We start from the raw sequence: 20,179 nt of genomic DNA, 5'->3' as shown, positions 1-20,179 counted from the left end.
GAGCAACGGGGCATGGGGTCCTCTGAGAAAGAGGTGGTCTGCAGTGGGAAGCTTCCAAATTCTTCCTGAACACCACCCCTTCAGCTCCCTGTGTTTCTGGTTACCTGAGGAGTCTGGTGGATCATCGGGCAGGGCTTTGCAGCAGTTGATGAGTGCTAGCCTGATCCCATCAGTAAAAGTCACCGAGGACCATGAGTCACGGATTGGCTGAGAGGGTCACTTGGCAGAGCTACCCCCCTGACACCCCGCCACCTTCGTCTCTCAGCAGTAGTTATCTGGTCGTAAAGCCATCCAAATAGTAATGTAGTATGTCAGATAGTCGTTTAATTATTATGATCTTCCTTGTAGCAATTATGATTTGCTTTATTGCAGATAACAGGAAACAGGTAGATAAAAGCCACTCAACAGAGAAAACTGTGGATTAGGGTCTGTAAGACAAAGGGTATGAGGCTACCTCCAGGGTGTTTGTGTATGGGCATGCGTTTACATGGACAAATGAGTTATGAATTCTGCTTTAAAAAGTGTAATTGAAATGCAATTCAAAAGAGATCTCTTTTTGAATGGATAATAAAAATATTTCATGATATGTAGTATACATGCCAGAAAACCGGGCATATTTCCCATATATATTCCATTCACAGTTCATTGATTACCCTGCGTACGGTGTGTGGCTTGTTCCCTGCTCCTGGTGGCCAGTGTACACGCAGTTGCAGCAGTGGGGGCCTCAGCAGGAGTGCGTCTGAGCCCCCGTTGCGTGGTGCATGGGTTTCTGTGCGTGGTTCACAGGGGTGCAGAGGTCGACTCACATAAAGGGAATTCTTATTAAATGACCAGTATTTCTTATACAACCTTTACTCATGAACCACAAGAAGGGGGACTTTAGCAAGACAGAGAAATAAACACAGTGGAAGGGTCTCCCCTGGGTTGGGGTGGAGAGCATTTGTTCCCACCGTGCACCTCTATTTCTCACTTGTACGACCATTGGATACAGCCTGCATGCAGCGGGGACTGGGGACCAGTTCCCTGTCCCCAAGCAGCCCAAGAATGGCACGTCAGAGGCCAGTTGGAGATACCCTTGAACAGAGAGACAGAGAGTCCAAGGCATAGGGGAGTTCAGAGTACCCCATCTTCAGCCAGAACTTTCCTGCAATGAGACCTCACAGTTGGTGGTGCCAGGTCCTTCCTGTCCCCAGCATCCAGAGTTGCCTAGCTAGACCTGTGCTGTCTTCCTGCCAAGCCTGTGAGTGCCCCTGTCCTTCCAGCACCTTCCTGTGTTAGAGCGTCAGTTACTGTTGCTCACCACCAAAGAGTCCTGACTGACAGGTGCAACACCCACTTGGCTCCCTCATGTCCTGCCTTTGGGATGAAGGATGATGGGCCCCGCTGAGCTTCACTGTCCTCATCTCTAAGATGGGGCTGGTCTTACAGCCTAGTGCAGAGGGCGGCCGTAGGAGTCCTATATAACATTTCCAGGGAGCATCGAGCAGAGTTTGGAGAAGAGTAGGACCACCAAATAGGGGCTGCTGTTGCTGCTGTCATGATCAAATAAAGGTCTTGTGGTCATCACCCCAGACCAGGCCTGGCACCTAGTCAGCATTCACAAAATGCTCATTTCTCTTCTCCTTCCCCTTCCTGAAAACTAACTGAATTCCTCCTTTCCTGAGGCTGGAAGGAGAACAAGAGTCCGTGGTCCCTATTCTACATGTGGACCCAACCAACAGAATCAGCATAAAGAGAATACAGTGCAGATCCCTTGGCCCTGCCCAAGGGACTGGAAATGGATATGTTTCCTGGCTTTTCCCTGCTCAGCTCGGCCCTTTGGATTGTAAAGGTCACCTGGCAGCCAGGTGACCCACTGGCCCACTGATGGGACTGATACCAGGTGTCGTGGCTGAGTCCACGTGGGCCTGCGGTTGCCTGGACAGCGCCTGCTGACGGTGTCGCGTTGGGCAGTGTGATAAGAGAACACTGAGAAGCAGTGGAGCCAGTGGGTTCCCTGTGGTCTGCCAAATCCCGTCAAGCTGCAGGGTAGGTGGCGTGTCTGGGTGGCCCCTGGGCCAGGTTGCTCTCTCCTCCCCTGCCCACCCCGCGCAGTGTGGTGTCACTTGCTCCACAGGATGCCAGCATGGGGCTCTCTTCCTAAGAGGGCTCCTTGTGATGCTCTCCCATCCACAGACTTTTGGGGTCCTTCCAGCTAATAAGATCTGATAGACCTGCAGTGCTCAGCAGCGCCAGGACCTGGTCTGTCCCTCCGGCTCCCCCACCCCACCCACCCGGCCAGCCCAGGCAGCCGCTCACTTTGTACCCACTCTTGGCTGCGTCCCTGCCTGGGGTTTATTCACCCAGTGCTGTGGGTGTCCACTTCACCCCCGACACTGTGTGTCCTTCTCCCTGTCCTTCAGGGTGCATTTCAAATGACACATCTTCCAGCTCTTTGAACGCCTTCTTGGCCCAGCTGTGATCACTCCCTCCTCGTGATGAAAAGAGACATAATGCCCCAAATGAAGTGTATGTAAAGCACAATGTTATTATAACAAAGATGAAATTTTCTGCATTTCATGTTCTTAGAGGATAGCAGTAATGACAATACACATTCGACACTTACCACTTTACATATACGAACCGTTCCTTGCACCAATCCTGTGATGGTACTAAAACTATTCCTGTTTATTAAGCAGGGACAGCTTTGTCCCTAACACTGTATATCCACTAAGTGGGGACACTTAATAAAAAGAGAGGCTAGGTAGTTGATCACATAGCTAGAAAGTGGCAAAGCCAAGATCGGAAGTATGGCATCTGGGCTCCTTCTGCTGTGACTTCCACGATGACCCCAAGCTTCATTTCTCTCTGTTCTGAGAGTGTTGTAACTTTCTTACGGTGTTTAGCATCTTGGAGTTAGTACTGTTAGTGATTGATAATCAGGCTACCTATTACCTTCGTTATTATCTTCTATATGACAAATGGTAAATTCTAAGCTCATGGACTAGCCATAGTTTGTATGAATTTGGTGGCATAAAAAGAGCACTATGCTTGGACTGAAAAGAATCCTCAGTTTAGGTCCCGACCTTGGGTCCTGCAGCAACCTTGGATAAGTCACCTCAACATGGGGAGCCCCAGTTGCCTTGTCTGTAGCATGAAGACCTGGGGCTACGATTCGTGTGGTCTTTCTTTGCTGAGAGTTTGGGCATCTAGACCACATATGCCACAGGTACGGTGAAGCTGGGGTGAGATGATGTTGGGGTTTCCTCATTCTCTGCGTGTGACTGTACCTGCATTCTCATTTTGTCACCTAGTTTACATCTACACGGACATATTTACACTTACACACAGAGGATGGATGGAGACAGTTCCCACAGCACTTTGCATTTTTCTCAGTGCTGGGGATAAGGAATGAATGGAATGAAGTCTGCTGTCATGGGGAAGGTGATGTTGAAAATAAACCCATAACCAAATGTGTGACTCAAGGTCAAGTAGTGGTAAATGCTGCAAAGCCAAGTAAAATCAGATCATGGAACTGAGAGTCCCAGTGGTACCAGAGAGGGACGATCATCAGGAAAAGGAAACAGCAAGGATTTGGACAAAGCCAGGGAATTGGGGGAGCACTGCAAACAGGGAATGACTGTGCAAAGGTCCTGGGGTGGGACACAGATACTTCCCTTAGAGCTGAATAGTTACCTCTTGTTGAAAATACACTTCTATCCCAGAGAGGTAACGTGTTGAACTGCTGATAACTTATTTGCTACCAATGTCGAAGAGTAAAAGGAGCTTGGAACGTCTACTGGAAACTTCTGCTTTGAGTAGTGTGGCCCTGAGAAAGACACTGAACCTTTCTGAATCCCAGCTACTTCGCCCATAAAATGGGAAAAACAGTTCTGGTGCCAGTTGTCACAGTGTTGGTTATTAAGCGAGAGCATGCAAATGCTCCGTTTGCCTTAAATGATGCACAAGTAATGTCTAATTTTTAAAAAACTTTACATGGCATGTTAACATGGTGCACTTCAGTCCTGACTAATCAGAGCTTGCCTCAGTCGAAAAGACCAAGCTGATGACTCACTTGCGCAGTGACGGTTGTCCGGGTACCTTTGGTGCCCGCTCATGCCCAGCATCATCTCTGAAGCTCTTTCCCCCCGCCCCACCCCCAACCTGTGTTTCTCTTGTGCCTGGCATGAGATTATTTAAATATCTGTTGAAAGAATGAGAAAGTGTGCAGTGATAGTGACTTTCACACTTCTAAAGTGGCAGCCCTCGAAGCCACTAACCCTTACTGCACAGGACGCACTCTGATAGTTTCTGATCAGTTCTGTATCTTTCTTTCTTTCTTTTTTTTCCTATTAAAGAAAATGAGGGGGCTGGGGATGTGGCTCAAGCGGTAGCGTGCTCGCCTGGCATGCGTGCGGCCCGGGTTCGATCCTCAGCACCACATACAAACAAAGATGTTGTGTGTCCGCCGATAACTAAAAAATAAATATTAAAAAAAAAATTCTCTCTCTCTCTCTCTCTCTCTCTCTCTCTCTCTCTCTCTCTCTCTCCTCTCTCACTCTATTTAAAAAAAAAAAAAAAAAAAAAAAGAAAATGAGGGTTACAACTGAATTGATTTCACTACCCAGACTAATGGATCATGACCACGATTTGAAAACACCATAGGATATTATGGATGTTCTGGAATATTCTGGCTGACAGGAACTTTGTTCTTTGCAGTCGGGAGAGTCACTGGGGTTATCTGTGAGGCTCATCCCAGCTCCAGCCTTGGGTGCTGATTCAGAGAGAGAGCAAATAGGAGGCTCTGGAAATAGGCACAGGCACAGTGTGAGTTTGAAGGTTCATGTGGAAATCTAATGCATGCTTTAACTGGGGGCAACTACTGTTTGAGAAAGGCTTGATTTCAGTCATACACCTTCCGGAGACTAGGCAGAGATTTGCCAGGGTGACTTTCAAATAAACGCTAGCTTCTGAATCCAAAGTCCTTGGGCCTCAGATGTGTTTCAGGTGCAGGAGTTGGGGGCATCTGAAGGGAATGGTGATGAGCATACTGGATGCTCTGTGTCCCCCCAGCAGAGGCTTGGGCAGCCGCCCGGAGCAAACCCACCGACCTTTCCCCAGCACCTGTATGACGATCGCGCTCCGGGACGAAGATCACAAGCACCTTCAGGTCAGATCAGTCCCTAACCAGACGGGAAAATGTGTCTGGTCTTCAGGAATTTCAGGATAACAGGAAGGGAAACTGCTTCATCTAAGCACCCCATTTTTGCTTTTCAACACTCAGCAGGACCATTTATCCCTCTGGGGCCACCAGTGATCTGCTCAGGGCCCAACCCAAAGGAGGCGCCCAGGAGATGTTTGTTGAGCTTACAGAAAACTCGAGTTGGGGTCAGTCCACTTTGAGAAGACAACTCTCATTCCTTCCCCAGGCCTTACCGTTCTACCCCATTTCCCAAGAGTGGACGGGAACCTTATTATTTCCACTTGGGTCCTCACAAGAAGCGGAGGAGGAATCCTTAGGGATCTTTTCTTTTTCATTTCCTGTCTGGCCTTGCACTGGGGAATGTTTCAGACAAACTTGCACTAGTTTTAAAGAGTTATATGAATAAATAAAAATTTCATACCCATTTATTCTAGCAAATTCAGAAAAGTAGCCAAATTAAACAGTCCCTTCTTACCTTTCGTATTCTAGGAACACCAACTAGATATAGCCCCAACTCCATGAATGATTCTAATTTTTTGGGGGGGTACAGAATGCTGACCATTTTTCAGGAATTGGGGTTCCCCAGGCTGGCTCTGTAAAGATCTGGGTTCAGGGCTGCGGTTGTAGCTCAGTGGTAGGGCACTTACCTAGCATGTGTGAGGCCCTGGGTTTGATCCTCAGCACCATATAAAGATAAATAAATAAAATAAAGGTATTGTGTCCAACTACAGCTATAAAAATATTTTTTAAAAAGATCTGGGTTTAAATTCTGATTCTGCCAATCCTTTGGCACATTATTTAAGCTGTTTCATTCAATCCTTCCTCATTTATAAAATATTGATGATAACGACACTGTAACGTCATTGTGTTTTGGTAAGGATCTAAGGAGATCATACATGTAAAGCACTTTCACACAACTGCCTTTTCTTGTTAATAGTAATATGAATAGTGGTAACATTACGCCTCTTCATCATTGGAGTGACACAACACAGGCTCAGGGCAGGGGTGAGTGTACTCTCCGCCAGCCCCACACCCTCACATTTTTTCATGTAGGCTGTATTAGTCAGGATGGGCTGAATTCAGCTACAATAACAAACAACCCTCAAATCTCAGTACCTTAACATGGCAATAGTTTATTCCTGGATCATGCAGCATTCCCTGTGGACTCAAGGGACTGTCCAGGCAGCTGTCCACTCTGCCAGCTCTATAAGAGCTCAGCTCCACTTCAGCCTGTTTTATAAGCAAGGCTTAGCCCAAGTCTTGTCCTGCTGATACAAATAAATGACATGGAATAAAATCTTTGAAAGCCAGTGCTCTAGACCATCACATGCAAAAGAAAGAACAGCCCAGCATTGACTTTCTTTTTCTGTACCAGGGATTGAACCCAGGGTCACTTAACCACTGAGTCACATGCCCAGCCCTTTTTATTTTTTATTGTGATACAGGGTCTCATTAAGTTGCTTTTGGGCCTCAGCTAAGATGCTGAGGCTGGCTTTGAACTTGCGATCCTCCTGCCTTGGCCTCCTGAGCCACTGGGATTATGGGCATGTGCCATTGCACAAGGCTCAGTCTTGACTTTCTAAAGACAGCTCTTTCCTTGGTGTGGCTTTGGTCCTATATAGACTGTATTTTCTTTCTTCTGTTTCCATGGAGCTTATAATCATCCTGTTTCCCATGCCCTCAGGGGAGCAGCCCTGCAGAACTCTGCTCCTCAAAGCCCAGGCCCCTGGGGCTTAGCAGTGCTGGTTTCCTTGCAGGCACTTTAAACCCAGAGCCGGGAGGCTTGTGGCTGCCCTCTTGGCTTCGAGGTCCCCCTTGGACCTTGGAAGGAAAATGGTTTCTCTGGAAACTTAACAGGCGGCCATCAAGGCCAGGGAACTCAAATCTCCACTTTGCCAATAAGAATGGCCCTTCGTGGTCCCCTTCATTAGACCAGACGTCCCAGCCTAGGCTCCCTGCTGCAGCTTACGGTGTCTCCTCACAGTTGGGAGCTTCATACCTCAAGTCAAAGGCATCGCCTGTCTTTGGGGCCACAGGTTTAAATCTGAAAAATTGAAGGGACAAAGGTGCCACCCACACCTGCAATCCTGACAACGGAGGCTGCTGACCGCACAAAAATAGCTGAAGGGACAAGGGCAGACCTGTCACCTGTGGGTGATGGGTGCTTTTTCCTGTGAAATCTCAATACCTCCCCTAGGGCATCGCAGGGTGGGTCTCGGAGCCGCTCTCCTCTGGTATCTACTCTTTGGGATTTTACTCTTGAGAAATAACTCTGGCGACAGAACTGTTTTGCCTCCACGAAGACGATGTCAAAGTCTCAGAATCCAAGATGCTGTAAGGCAGGATTCCAACCTCATTATTGCCAGGAATAAAGCTCATCCAAGGTGAAGTGTCCTCTCTCAGAACTCGAGCCCAGCTCAGAATGCCTTTTCTTTCCCCTTTGTTTTTGAAGCTAAGCAATTACTTTTTTCCAATGAAAAAAAAATTGCACTAATGCACAAAACTCTCTTTTTTCCCTTTCATTTATTTGAAATTGAATTTAACAAAGTCAGTTGCGAGCAGGCACTATATATGAGTAATGCTTTTTGTCCATAAAAGAGCATTGACTCAGATGGGACGGGAGTGCTGATTCTCTCTCTGCTTTGTGTGAGCGTCCATAATGACAAAGTACTCATGTCAGAGTGTATAATGAAACCATAAATTGTTTTCATGAATGCTCTGAATTTGGTCTTTTACGGGGCAAATTCAAAAGGTATTTCGTACCACATTTCACATGTGTGAATAACACCAGATGGTGCAATATATCCAATAAAAGTAGAGTCCTCGGTGGGCTCACGCCAGCCGCCACAGAGGGTGATAGTTAGGTGTGGGTGGTTCATGGTGCAGGGGATTGAGATGAAGAAATCCCCTAACCAGGAGGTAGGAGTTCCAGCCAAGTGCACAAGTGTTGGCGGAGAATTCAGCGTAGCCAAAATACTTAGCTCCTAAAACTAGTTTCTACATTTGAATCACAGAAAAACTTGTACGTATCAAGGTTGAATTCATGAACAAATTTACAATGGAGGACATGTCTGCTGGGCTTTGTGGGAAGGAGCAATCAATCTATGCAGTGATTTATGGTCCAACTAAATGATTTTTAATAATATGTTCAATTTTAATTGTAGAAACCATTTGGGTTTATTCTTTTTTTTTCTTTTTGGTTTTATTTTTTAAATACATGATAGCAGAATACATCACAATTCTTATTACACAGATAGAACAATATTTCATACCTCTGTTTGCATATAAAGATTGTTCACCCCAATTCATGTCTTCATATGTACTTTGGATAGTGATGTCCATCACATTCCATCATCCTTGCTAATTTGGGTTTATTCTTGAAATTTTAGAAAACACAGAGAAGAAGAAAGGGAAATTTAAAAACTTGGGCAAATAATTTACCACAGAGATCATTTTTAGCAACATTTTTATAGTACTTTAATTAAGTGTCTTTATATCACAGTCTTATCTGGATGTCTGCATCTTTCTGAAACAGAATTGGGGCCCAGCTAGACTTACCTCTGTGTGTAACTTAAAAGAATATTCTGCTTTAAACTCATTTGACAATTAAATTATTTTAATCTGGCCCAGTTTGTTGAAGTTCACGAACATTCAAGGTTTTGGTTCTGCCTCTTGGGGATCGCACATCGGGCACTGTAGCCAACCGTAGGGACAGTGTCACCGAAGGACAAATGTGCCCGGCTCGGTGCTCCCTGAAAATGCAGTCGGCATCTTAGGCCCAGTGCTTGTTCGACCCAGGCCCCGAGCCGCGGCTGACTGCTCTTGGCACCTTGCTTTGCAGTACCTGGTGTGCAAGAGAAAGCTGGAGAGCAAGAAGGAGGCGCTGCTGATCCTGTCCAAGGAGCTGGACACCTGCCAACAGGAGAGGGACCAGTTCAAGCTCATGGCCAATCAGCTTCGAGAACGCCACCAGTCCCTCAAAAAGAAGTACCGGGAGCTGATCGTAAGTATGATGCCAACTGTGGCTGTCCCGTGCCCTCCGCAGAGACAGAAAGGGGGTTGTATAGCCTCTGTCTTGAAAAAAATGGTTCCATTCAGCTGGATATGGTGGTGCACACCTGTAATCCCAGCAGTTCAGGAGGCTGAGGAAGGAGGCTCACAAGTTCAAAGGCAGCCTCAGTGAAAGCGAGGCGCTAAGCAACTCAGTGAGACCCTGTCTCTAAATCAAATACAAAATAGGGCTGGGATGTGGCTCAGTGGTCGAGTGTCTCTGAGTTCAATCCTGGTACCCAAAACAAACAAACAAACAAACAAAACATGATTGCATTCCAACAGTTCCAAAGTGGAAACGTTGGTTGAAAGTTGCCACCCGTTTCTGCCCCAATCCAGTCCCACCTTTGGTGACAGGCATGTGCTTCACGGCTGCCTGCTCTGGAGTCTCTGAACACACCCATGTGTACATACGTGCTTGTGTGTGTGACTACTTCCTTATTAATCCATTGATACGGACTTTTTAAGAGAGGATCTGCGTTGTAAGTCTGCATCGATAAAGAGGCCATTGGCTACGTGTGACTCTTTAAATTTAATGCTGAATCAATTTGAATTAAACAAAGTAAGAAACTCACTTCCTCAGTCTTACCTGTCATGTTCCATGGGCTCAGACTCTGCAGGTGGCTGGTGGCTGCTGTGAGGGAGGGTGTGGACAGGGGACACTCCCATGGTGGTCACCACACTGGGCCATCCGCAGAGGACATTTCCTCCCTGCTGTCCTGCCAGGCAGCATCTGGCCAGTGTTAGTCTAACACATGCCCTTGTTGCTCGGCACTTTATTTTGGTCAACTTTCTAGGTCACAGGTGTGGTTTTAACTCATGTGTTTAAATATTTGCATAGTAAGGATCTATCCAAATTCTTACAAGTTTTCCCTTATCTGGGGGCTTAAGATTTCTCCCTAGGTTATCATATGGCAAGATTTTCGAGGGTGCCTTTTAGCCCAAAGCAGAGAATACTAACTGCATGGTGATGTTTCACATTCTTGATTTTTATTTTTTTCCTCACCGATGCAGTCTCTTTTGGAAGTGCAGACACTATTGCAAACTTTTCACCATAGTTTGGGTCACTGAACTGCTCTAGAGTAGGGAAAAATAGAGAAGTTCCTCAGGTTTAAATAATGTTGACTTGTCCACGGAGCACATCCTTCGAGTATGTGATTAGTGAGACTTACTTATTTCCCCGAGGACCCTAAAGGGACAGGAATTCAGTCCTTAAAAGTCATAAAGTCTATCAGACTGAAAGTTCTGATAGTGCTTTTTTATGTGGAGCAAATCCTATCCCCCCCCATTATTCTGCTCATAGAGAACACTCAAGTGGTGGCTTTATGGGGGGAGGCTGTCACTGTCCCTTTGGTACTAACTACTCAAAAGAGGAATGCAAATGAAACTAAATATTATTTCAGTTTAGTCTCTGCTCAGAAATAATTTTGATAGATCCTGGTTTTTAACTTTTTGTTCAGACAAGTATATAGGTTTGGTCCTAATTGGAACAAACTGATTTTCCAAAATAATTCTGGCTCAGTTTACAGTTGATTTTTTTAAAAAGCATATTTGGGCTGGGGTTGTGGCTCTGTGGTCTAGAGTGCTCACCTAGCATGCATGAGGTACAGGGTTTGATCCTCCCACCACATAAATGTAAAATAAAGATATTGTGTCCACCTAAAACTAAAAAAATATTTTTTTTTTAAAAAAAAGCTTACTTGAGTTTGCTTCAACACATAATTGATTGCAGGGTGGTAGAGGTGGGGAAGGTCTGAATTTAGGTTCAGAGTTTGGTCAGTTGCTGGAAGCACAGAAGATCTGTGTCCTATTTGCTTCTTTGTAGGATGGAGATCCGTCACTTCCCCCTGAAAAGAGGAAACAGGTAAGACTTCTTCCTAATCCTGGTAACTCTTGGCTTATTAACATTATTGTCGTCTTATGCAATTGAGAGGGTCATCAAAGCCTCCCTAAATGGGTTATCCTTAAATATGATATTTGGCCAAATATGTCCGAAGACAGCTGGTTAAACTTTCCTTCACTCTGGCATTGTTCTGTGCTGGACGTGCCCCCCTTCTAGGTTAGTGTGCCTCGGGGAGCCCAGATGGTGGGATGTCCATGATGGTATGTCCCATGTCATGGAAAGCCTCTGCACTTGAGAAGGTCTTCAAACTGGAGCTATCAACAAGGACACAGGAACTGTCAGTCCATTCTTGGCTGGAATGGTCGCCAAAATCCTGTGTTTATTGAAGAGTGTCAATGACCATAGTATATATGATACCTGTTCATTGAAGATTTACCAGGTGCCACACGTAAAATCCATGCTGGTGGACATTATGCCCAATATACCCCCCACACACACACACACTTGCACACATACTTTCACACAAGTGCACTCACACCCACACCATGACTTTTATTCTGAAACAGCAACCCAGTCCTGTGGTCACCCTCCGTCATTCAATGCTGCGTCCGTCCTTCCTTCCTCCTTCCTGGTTGATGGGATTAGTTTGTAATGTTCCACATTTGAGCCAAAGTCTAATTTTCCTGTGGAGCTAATTGATGTTTTTTTCCCCTAAGTAAAGTCACATGGAAATTCATCATTACTGTTTAAACCTGAACGAGCCACCACACACCTTGTAGATTCAAACAGCAATTCTTTATTCCCGAACTCACACCGGCCTCCACACACGCTCTGGGGCAATCCCAGTTCTCCTCCGCCCAATTCACCTACTCTACCAGGCTTTTTTCCAATATCCCATTTGAATCTCACGAGAACTCAACGGGAACAAGCAGCAGGAATACCCTAATCCCGGCAGCAATAATCTTCAACCTCCAACTTCCCTAAAACCCCTATTGTCTTAAACCGGGAACGCCCCAAACCCAAGGACCGGGATACTTCCTCAAACCTGATCAGCTCTAAACCCAGATCCGCCTTGGGATGGAGATGGGAATTCTGGCAATGATGCTAAAGAGACATTATCCTGAACAGAATTATTAAATATAATGAAAAGGAAAGGTGAAAGTAAATAAACAGATCTGTTAACCTCCTTTAAAAACAATCCTTAACAGTTGTTTACCTAAATTAAATTAGTAAACAAACAGATCTGTTAACCACCTTTAAAAACAATCCTTAACAGCTGTTTACCTACATTAAATTAAACCATTTAAATCATGTGAATAAAAAAAATTCGGATCCATTTTTTCATGAGCGCTCCTCATATATGAAATATGGACATACACACATACAGACATACAACACAAAACAGTGCACACATAACATACAACACATAAGACAATAAAGGCCTTGTAGTTTTACCTAGGTGAAATCTCCATTGCAATGTTTAAAAACTCCACAGTCAAAAAATAAAACACAGTCAAAAAATAAAACTGATCAGAAAAACATTAACCTAGGTTTGTATGAGCTCAAAAAATAAAATAGAACTTTATGATGTGGGGAAAATGCAATAATAAAATAGATATTGAAAAAAGCACCCTGGTTAATCACTGTTGCAGATGTAAGAATAGCTAAGCTGGAGCTCTGGATATCAGCTGTTATGGATTTGAGTCAAATCATCTTCTTTTTGGTCTATAGAAATTGCTTTAGTTAGTGTCTCTGGAATCCAAATCGGCTGCTGTTCTCCCTGTAGAAACAAACACAAACGGAACCCTGACTCCAGACAATAACTGGATCAGGACCTTTCCATTGTCCTGTTAGAATATCTTTCCAAAGTACCTTAGGCTTATGTACATTTTTCGGATACATATGTCTTTCCGCAGCACTAAGTCCTGATGAATCCAAATTTAGAAAGTTTAGAGTAAAAAGGGTTATTTTATCTTTGGGGGATATATACCCCTATAAGATCCTTTTAAATTTAAGTCATTCAAAAGCATTCTGCCTTAGTTTTTAGAATTACTTTAGTCCTTTTAATTTTTTGATGTGGTTTTAAACCATAGTTGTCTTAGCCTCTTGCATTTTCTATCTGAAATACCTTTACTTGACATTTTCAACCATTTTCTATCTTATTTCTATCTTCTAGTTTTCTTCTAAGGTTTTTATATTTACCCTTAGTTGCTTTTTTCTCTCCTAGGTTTCTTTTGTTTCCTATTTTGTGGGTTTAAAATTCTTATCTTTCTACATCTTTTTTATCTTTCTACATCTTCTTTATCTTTTTTTCTTTTTAACTTTCTATACTTCTGTCTTTAAAGTTTTTCACTTCAAATTTTTAATCTTCTTTATCTAAATATCTTTTATCTTATTATCTTCCCATTTTCATGTTTTTTTTTTCCATCCATCATGAAGGCATCTTAACCACCTTCAATTTAACCTTTTAAAGCCTTTTGCAACTTATTTAGACATTTTACAACTTTTTACTTTACCACACAAAGATTATCTCATCTCCCTCTTTTTGGTTTAATAAGTACATTTAAATAGTTTGATGAGTAAAGCAATCTTTTTTCCACTATGAAGGTATCTCGACCACCTTCAATTTAACCTTTTAAAGCCTCCCAATTATCATCTATACTGTACTTTTAAATGTACTTTTTCACCACCTACAGCTTCACTCTTTTAAACGAGGCTTCGATTCTGTTTAAATCGCTTTAATGTTAGTTTACATGGCTGCCCTTCAACCGAAGGCTTTTTTTTTTTTAACTCCATTAAGAAGCTTTGTCTCAATCTGCCATGTACAAATACCTTTTTCTTCTTTCTTCCTTTCCCAAGCTTATAAAGTAAGTCTAGTTTCCTCAAAATCTTTTTAAATGGCATTTTACAACTTTTTACTTTACCACACAGAGATTATCTCATCTAGAAACATTTCTTTCTTTTTTTAACCTTTATATTAAAATATATTTCCACATCTTGAATCTTTTTATCTCTTTTTTAACCATTAACCCTTTTTATAAATTCACATTCTGAAACAACCCTTATAAAATTTCTGATTTAGACAAATTACTCCACTTTAATAAGATGAAATACTTTCATGTTTTTTAAGGTACTATAATACTGTAATTGAAACCCAACTGAAACTTCTTATACTTTTTGTATATAAATTACACCTGATAGAATCTTAACACTTAGTAACCTTGTTTCAGCAAAGACACAGACCAAAGCAATATTAAACTTTTTTTTTATTTACCAATTTATGAAAACACACATAATGTTTAAATATATTATTACCTTATGGAACTTAATAAGTAAAGAGTACTTGATTTTATATTTAGTGGTTGATATTTTAACACTTTAGCTTTGTAAATTAATCAGATGTCTGTAAAAACCAAGATCTTAGACAATTGTAGTAAACAGAACTAGCCATCTCTTTCTTGTTGAAGAAAAATCCTTCTATAGGATACCATGATGGTCCCATTGATATACTTAATAACTCCTCTTTAAAAATCCATGGGTTACATTTTTGTATTGTATCAACATATGCCCTAACTGTTCTTGGTCTTACTGGGGTGCCTCCTTCCTCTAACAATTTCTCTTCCTCGGAGGCGAACAACTTCAAACCTTGAGTCAACCATTTTCCCCAGTTTGCCTGAGAAAGTTCTAGGAACAGGCAACTTGAAATAAAAACAAAATAAATCAAAACAAGAACACATTGTTTTTTGAAATGGTCACCCATTCTCTCGCCTTCCCTCAGGGGCGAGGAATTTCACTTACCTCCAAGTTTCAGACACTCCCCGTACGGGCCACCAAAATGCCAATGTCTTGGCTGGGCACAAGATCACGAGCCACCACACACCTTGTAGATTCAAACAGCAATTCTTTATTCCCGAACTCACACCGGCCTCCACACACGCTCTGGGGCAATCCCAGTTCTCCTCCACCCCATTCACCTACTCCACCAGGCTTTTTTTCCAATATCCCATTTGAATCTCACGAGAACTCAATGGGAACAAGCAGCAGGAACACTCTAATCCTGGCAACAATAATCTTCAACCTCCAACTTCCCTAAAACCCCTATTGTCTTAAACCGGGAACGCCCTAAACCCAAGGACCGGGATACTTCCTCAAACCTGATCAGCTCTAAACCCGGATCCGCCTTGGTCCTTGAGCAAGGTCACCTGACATGCAATGTCAACAGCGAAATCCATTTAACATGGGGTACGCTAGCAAGGAAATTTTGATGCGTCATTCCTACTTGGCAATGGCCCTCAGCAATTTGAGCCAAAGTCTAATTTTCCTGTGGAGTTAATTGATGTTTTTTCCCCCTAAGTAAAGTCACATGGAAATTCATCATTACTGTTTAAACCTGAAGTCTGTACTCCTGAGTTGCTGGTGTAGTTGTTGGCTCAGAGGAGTCATCTTCGCTGTGACTTCTGTTGGCTGGTTTTCATGAGGGATTCTGACAGTCTTAGGTGAATTCACGTTCTGTGACTTTATAGTAAAGCATTTACACTGAGGAGGAGCTGATGGATTCCAGTAAGTCTGTCAGGCTGCCTTCCTGCAGTTCCAAAAATACAAGCACAAGGTCCCAAACATTGCCATTGTCGTTTTTAGTGCAGCATCTGGTTTCTGTCCCTTCAGGGTTTGGCATAGTGGCAGGAGGTGGGGCTCCCTCTTCCTGGTTGGAGCCTTCGAGTGGCGAGGTGACCTAGGGTGTTTGGAGATGCAAGTGACAGAAATGCTAAACTGCATAACCCAAGAGAAACCGATGGCCTTGCATAAACAGAAGCTCCCAAATGGCGCAGGCTCCAGGGGCCGCAGGATCTGGAGTCTCATGAACTTGCCAAGTCCCTGTTTTCTCTGTGGTGCCACATTTAGCAATAAAAATACAGGGCTTCCAGGGAGAGCTGAATTCCAGATAGCCAGGGAAGACCTTTTCAGTATAAAATTGTGTGCCATGCCATGTTGGGGACATACTTACACTAAAATATATTTTACATCCATCTGGAATTCAAATTCAGCTGGGCATTCTGTATTTTATGACACAGCTCAGTCATTGGCAATGGTCAGGTCAGCGTCCTCTTGTTCTTAGAATCTGCTGCCTCCTTGGCTGGTTCCCCTGAGCAGAACAGAAACCCCCGCCCTCGCCTCCAGCCTGCTTGGGCCAGGGTAGGAAATGCGCCCAGTGACCGTCAATGACCTTCAGCAGGGAGCACTCACCTGGCTCAGACTGGTCACCTGGGGTGGAAGGGCTGTCAGAGGTCAGCAGGGACTTCCTCCAAGCTGTGTGGCCTAGGGAGGCTCCTCTGGGTGTCCATGTCTCAGCTTTCTCATTCATAAAATGGGGACAAATATGGTGCCCACCGCATGGAAGGCTGTAAGGGACAGATGGGATGACGCGGGCCTAGCTCTCGGCACAGTGCCTGACCCCAGGTGAGCAGTGGCACGTGCTAATTACCCTCTTCCTCTCATCAGCCCTTTTTTTTTTTTAAATTCTAATTTGTTAGATATGATAGCAGAATGCATTAGAGTTCATGTTACTCATACAGAGCACAATTTTTCATATCTCTGTTGTACACAAAGTAGATTCACACCAATTCATGTCTTCATACATGGACTTAGGGTAGTGATGTCCAGCTCATTCCAACATCTTTCCTACCCCCAAGCTCCCTCCATTTCCCTCCCACTCTTCTGCCCTATCTAGAGTTCATCTTTCCTCCAATGCTCCCCCTCCCAATCCCACTATGAATCAGAGAAAACATTTGGCACTTGTTTTTTTGGGATTGGCTAACTTCACTTAGCATTATCTTCTCCAACTCCATCCATTTACCTGCAAATGCCATGATTTTATTCTATTTTAATGCTGAGTAATATTCCATTGTGTATAGATACCACATTTTTTTTATCCATTCATCTATTGAAGGGATCTAGGTTGGTTCCACAATTTAGCTATTGTGAATTGTGCTGCTATAAACATTGATGTGGCTATGTCCCTGTAGTATGCTGTTTTTAATTCCTTTGGGTATAGACTGAGGAGCAGGATAGTTGGGTCAAAAGGTGGTTCCAATCCCAGGTTTCCAAGGAATCTCCATACTGCCTTCTATATTGGCTGCACCAATTTGCAGTCCCACAAGTAGTGTATGAGTGTGCCTTTTTCCCCACATTCTCGCCAACACTTATTGTTTGTATTCTTGATAGCTGCCATTCTGACTGGAGTGGAATGAAATCTATGGTAGTTTTGATTTGCATTGCTCTAATTGCTAGAGATGTTGAACATTTTTTCACACATAGAAGAAAGAGTAGGCCCAAATCTCCATCATGTCAGATTAGGCCCCAACTTCCTTAATAAGACTCCTGTAGCACAAGATTTAAAATCAAGAATCAATAAATGGGATGGATTCAAACTAAAAAGCTTCTTCTCAGCAAAAGAAACAATCAGTGAGGTGAATAGCGAGCCTACTAATTGGGAACCAATTTTTTACCACTTGCACATCAGATAGAGCACTAATCTCTAGGGTATAGAAAGAACTCAAAGACCTCAACACCAATAAAACAAATAACCAATCAATAAATGGGCCAAGGAACGGAACAGACACTTCCCAGAAGGTGATATGCAATCCATCAGCCCTCTGTAAGCAATTGGATATTACATGTTGGTCTGTCCATCATGGCTCTTGGTCAGACATACTGGCCTTGCAGGGACCCTCTTGGTTGCACTTGTGGCTCAAAGTAACTTGGGCCAAAGAGCAGGTTCTTCAGAAGGGCTGGTTGGGCAGCCTTCATGGGAGGCAGACATGTACTGGCCTCAAGAGCAGGAACGGCAGGGCTCAGGTCTCCAAGTCTCCCTTCTGCTCTCATCTCTCTGTTTTCATCCATCATCCTTTATGTATTTATTTTATTTTTTGGTATAGGGAATTGAGCCCAGGGATACTTAACCACAGAGCCACATCTCCGGCTCTTTTTACTTTTTATTTTGAGACAGGGTCTTGCTAAGTTGCTGAGGCTAGCCTCTGATCTTCGATCCTCCTGCCTCAGCCTCCCGAATCATTGGGATTACAGGCACACACCAGCGTGCCCGGCTCATCATTTCTTTGAATGGCCCCACTTTCTCCTCAGAATGGGAAATGTGGCTGCCAACCACCCTGGAGCTGTAGACCCCACACCTTTTTTTCCACTAAAATCAGCCTGCCCCTGGGTCTCAGGAGAGATCCCACAGGCCATGCTCAGGCCAGAGTCTGATTTCAGGGCCAGACAAAGCACAAGTGTCCTGCTCATCTGCTCTCTGACCGCAGCCCGTGTTACCGTTTACTCTTGCTGTTTTGTGGATGCCAAGGCTGATCTCATTTCATTCCACCTAGCCGTGTGGGGTAGGTCCTGTTATTATTAGTGCTGACCCAGAAGAAGTGGGTGCCCGTGGAGGTCCAGGAGGTTACACACCAGAAATGACATGGTCATTAGCAGTGGAGCTGAGTGGGGCCCTGCAGTGTGCTCAGAGCTCCTACTGGTGACAACGGGACTCAGTCAGCCCTCAGGGGGCACTTTGTGAGTGTCCAGTGCTGGTTTAGACAGGAGGGACATGAGAGTGGAAGAAGTCCAGCCCAGAGCCCTGGGTCCGTCGCCGGTCCTTGGTCATCCACTGTCACTCACGCCTCCTGCCCTGGCAGCAAATTTTATTAGGATCCCCATTATTCCCCGAGGTGTGCTGATTCAGGAGATCGATAGCACAGTCCTCCTGACTCCAGGAGGGACACTGTGATCAGACAGGAAACAAAGTCATTAAAATATATTAGATGTTAAACAGCAATTGGTGCAAAGGAGGAAGAACTGTAGCCAAACGTAGAGGGGGAATTCTGGCTAAGGAACAGGGACAGTACTTAATATGTAGTAGGGACATCGTCCTAGGATTAGGAATAAGAATCACCCCCCTTTAAGATACTCCTTTTCTTTTTTTTTATTTGTAAAAATTATTTTTAGTTACAGATGGGCACAATACCTTTATTTAGTATTTTTTTGTGGGATCTAACCCAGGGCCTCCCGCGTACTAGGCAAGCGCTCTACCACTGAGCCACAACCCCAGCCCAAGGCATTTCTTAAATTTTATTTTTTGTTAACTTATTTCGGCACGGCTGGTCTTTGGTGAGTGGTGTCCTCTTTATTAGCTTAGTTTGGGGAAGAAAACTTAGCATTAGACTTTTAGGTGCTGGGTGCAGCGAACTTTCTGTTGAGCCAGAAGCAGGCAGCTGTGGGGTGCGTAAGCAGGCAGCTGTGGGGTGCGTGTGCAGGCGTGGAAGGAGAGGCAGTTATTTTCTAAGCTGTGTCATCAGCTGGAAGTAGGTGGACGCACACAGCTGGCCTGGCTGCTGTCCTTATGTACTTAGAATACATACGTATCCCAAAGGCAGAACAGCTGGTGACATGTTTACCAGCCCAACCCCCCTCCCCAGCTGCAAAGCAGATGCCCCTTGGATAAGTGGGAGGATCTAGAACAGAACCAGCTGCCAGGCTAACAGATGTGACCTGGAGGCCACAGGATGCCCGTGTTGGGAAGGAGGAGATGCCACCGAGCACCCTCAGCTGCCTTGAAACTAGTGGTGTTGCTTGCCTCGGGAGGAGGCTGTGACCTCTCCGCCCTGGTTCCTCCCGGTTCTTTTCTTGACTTGGAGGGTGAAATGGCTGAGATCACTCCTTGGTGCCCCTCTGTCTTTCTGTCATCTCTGTCTGGGTGGCTCTTGACTCTCATGAAACAGAGAGGCCTTTGAAGCTCTTGAGAGCCCCGGTCTTTGCTCTAGACGAGGCGCGACTCCATGACCAGGAGAGATCTGCCTACTGCTACGTGGAGTCACAGACCCCTGCGGGCCATCCAAGGGTCCCGGCAGCCTGTGGACTGCGTGTAGAGTCCTGACTGTAGCGAGGTTTTCCTCACATACAGATGGGAGCAGCACTACATTCTTAGTCTTTGTGGTGCTTTTCAGAGACCATGTATATGTGCATGTCCGTGTGTTTGTAATCTCCCAACTCTCTTCTGAAGCCACGTGACAGTGTGTCTCTCATGAAGTCTCAGGACAGCGCATGGGGCAGTA

At 44.5% G+C, this 20,179-nt stretch overlaps 1 protein-coding gene across 2 annotated transcripts in view; it reads left to right on the top strand.

Moving 5' to 3' along the window:
• Positions 1–20,179, top strand: part of CCDC149 (coiled-coil domain containing 149) — a 98,690-nt gene that overhangs the window by 22,951 nt on the left and 55,560 nt on the right. For both annotated transcript variants that reach the window (XM_081303151.1, XM_081303150.1), the window contains exons 2-3: positions 9,024–9,185; positions 11,058–11,096. In XM_081303151.1, coding sequence (XP_081159277.1) covers positions 9,024–9,185; positions 11,058–11,096 — 201 coding nt within the window. The remainder of the gene's footprint in view (positions 1–9,023; positions 9,186–11,057; positions 11,097–20,179) is intronic.

Source organism: Spermophilus citellus (assembly GCF_964194105.1).
Source record: "Spermophilus citellus genome assembly, chromosome: 8".
NCBI lineage: Eukaryota > Metazoa > Chordata > Mammalia > Rodentia > Sciuridae > Spermophilus > Spermophilus citellus.
Note: the sequence above shows the minus strand (reverse complement) of the source record. Positions and strands in the feature narration are given on the sequence as shown.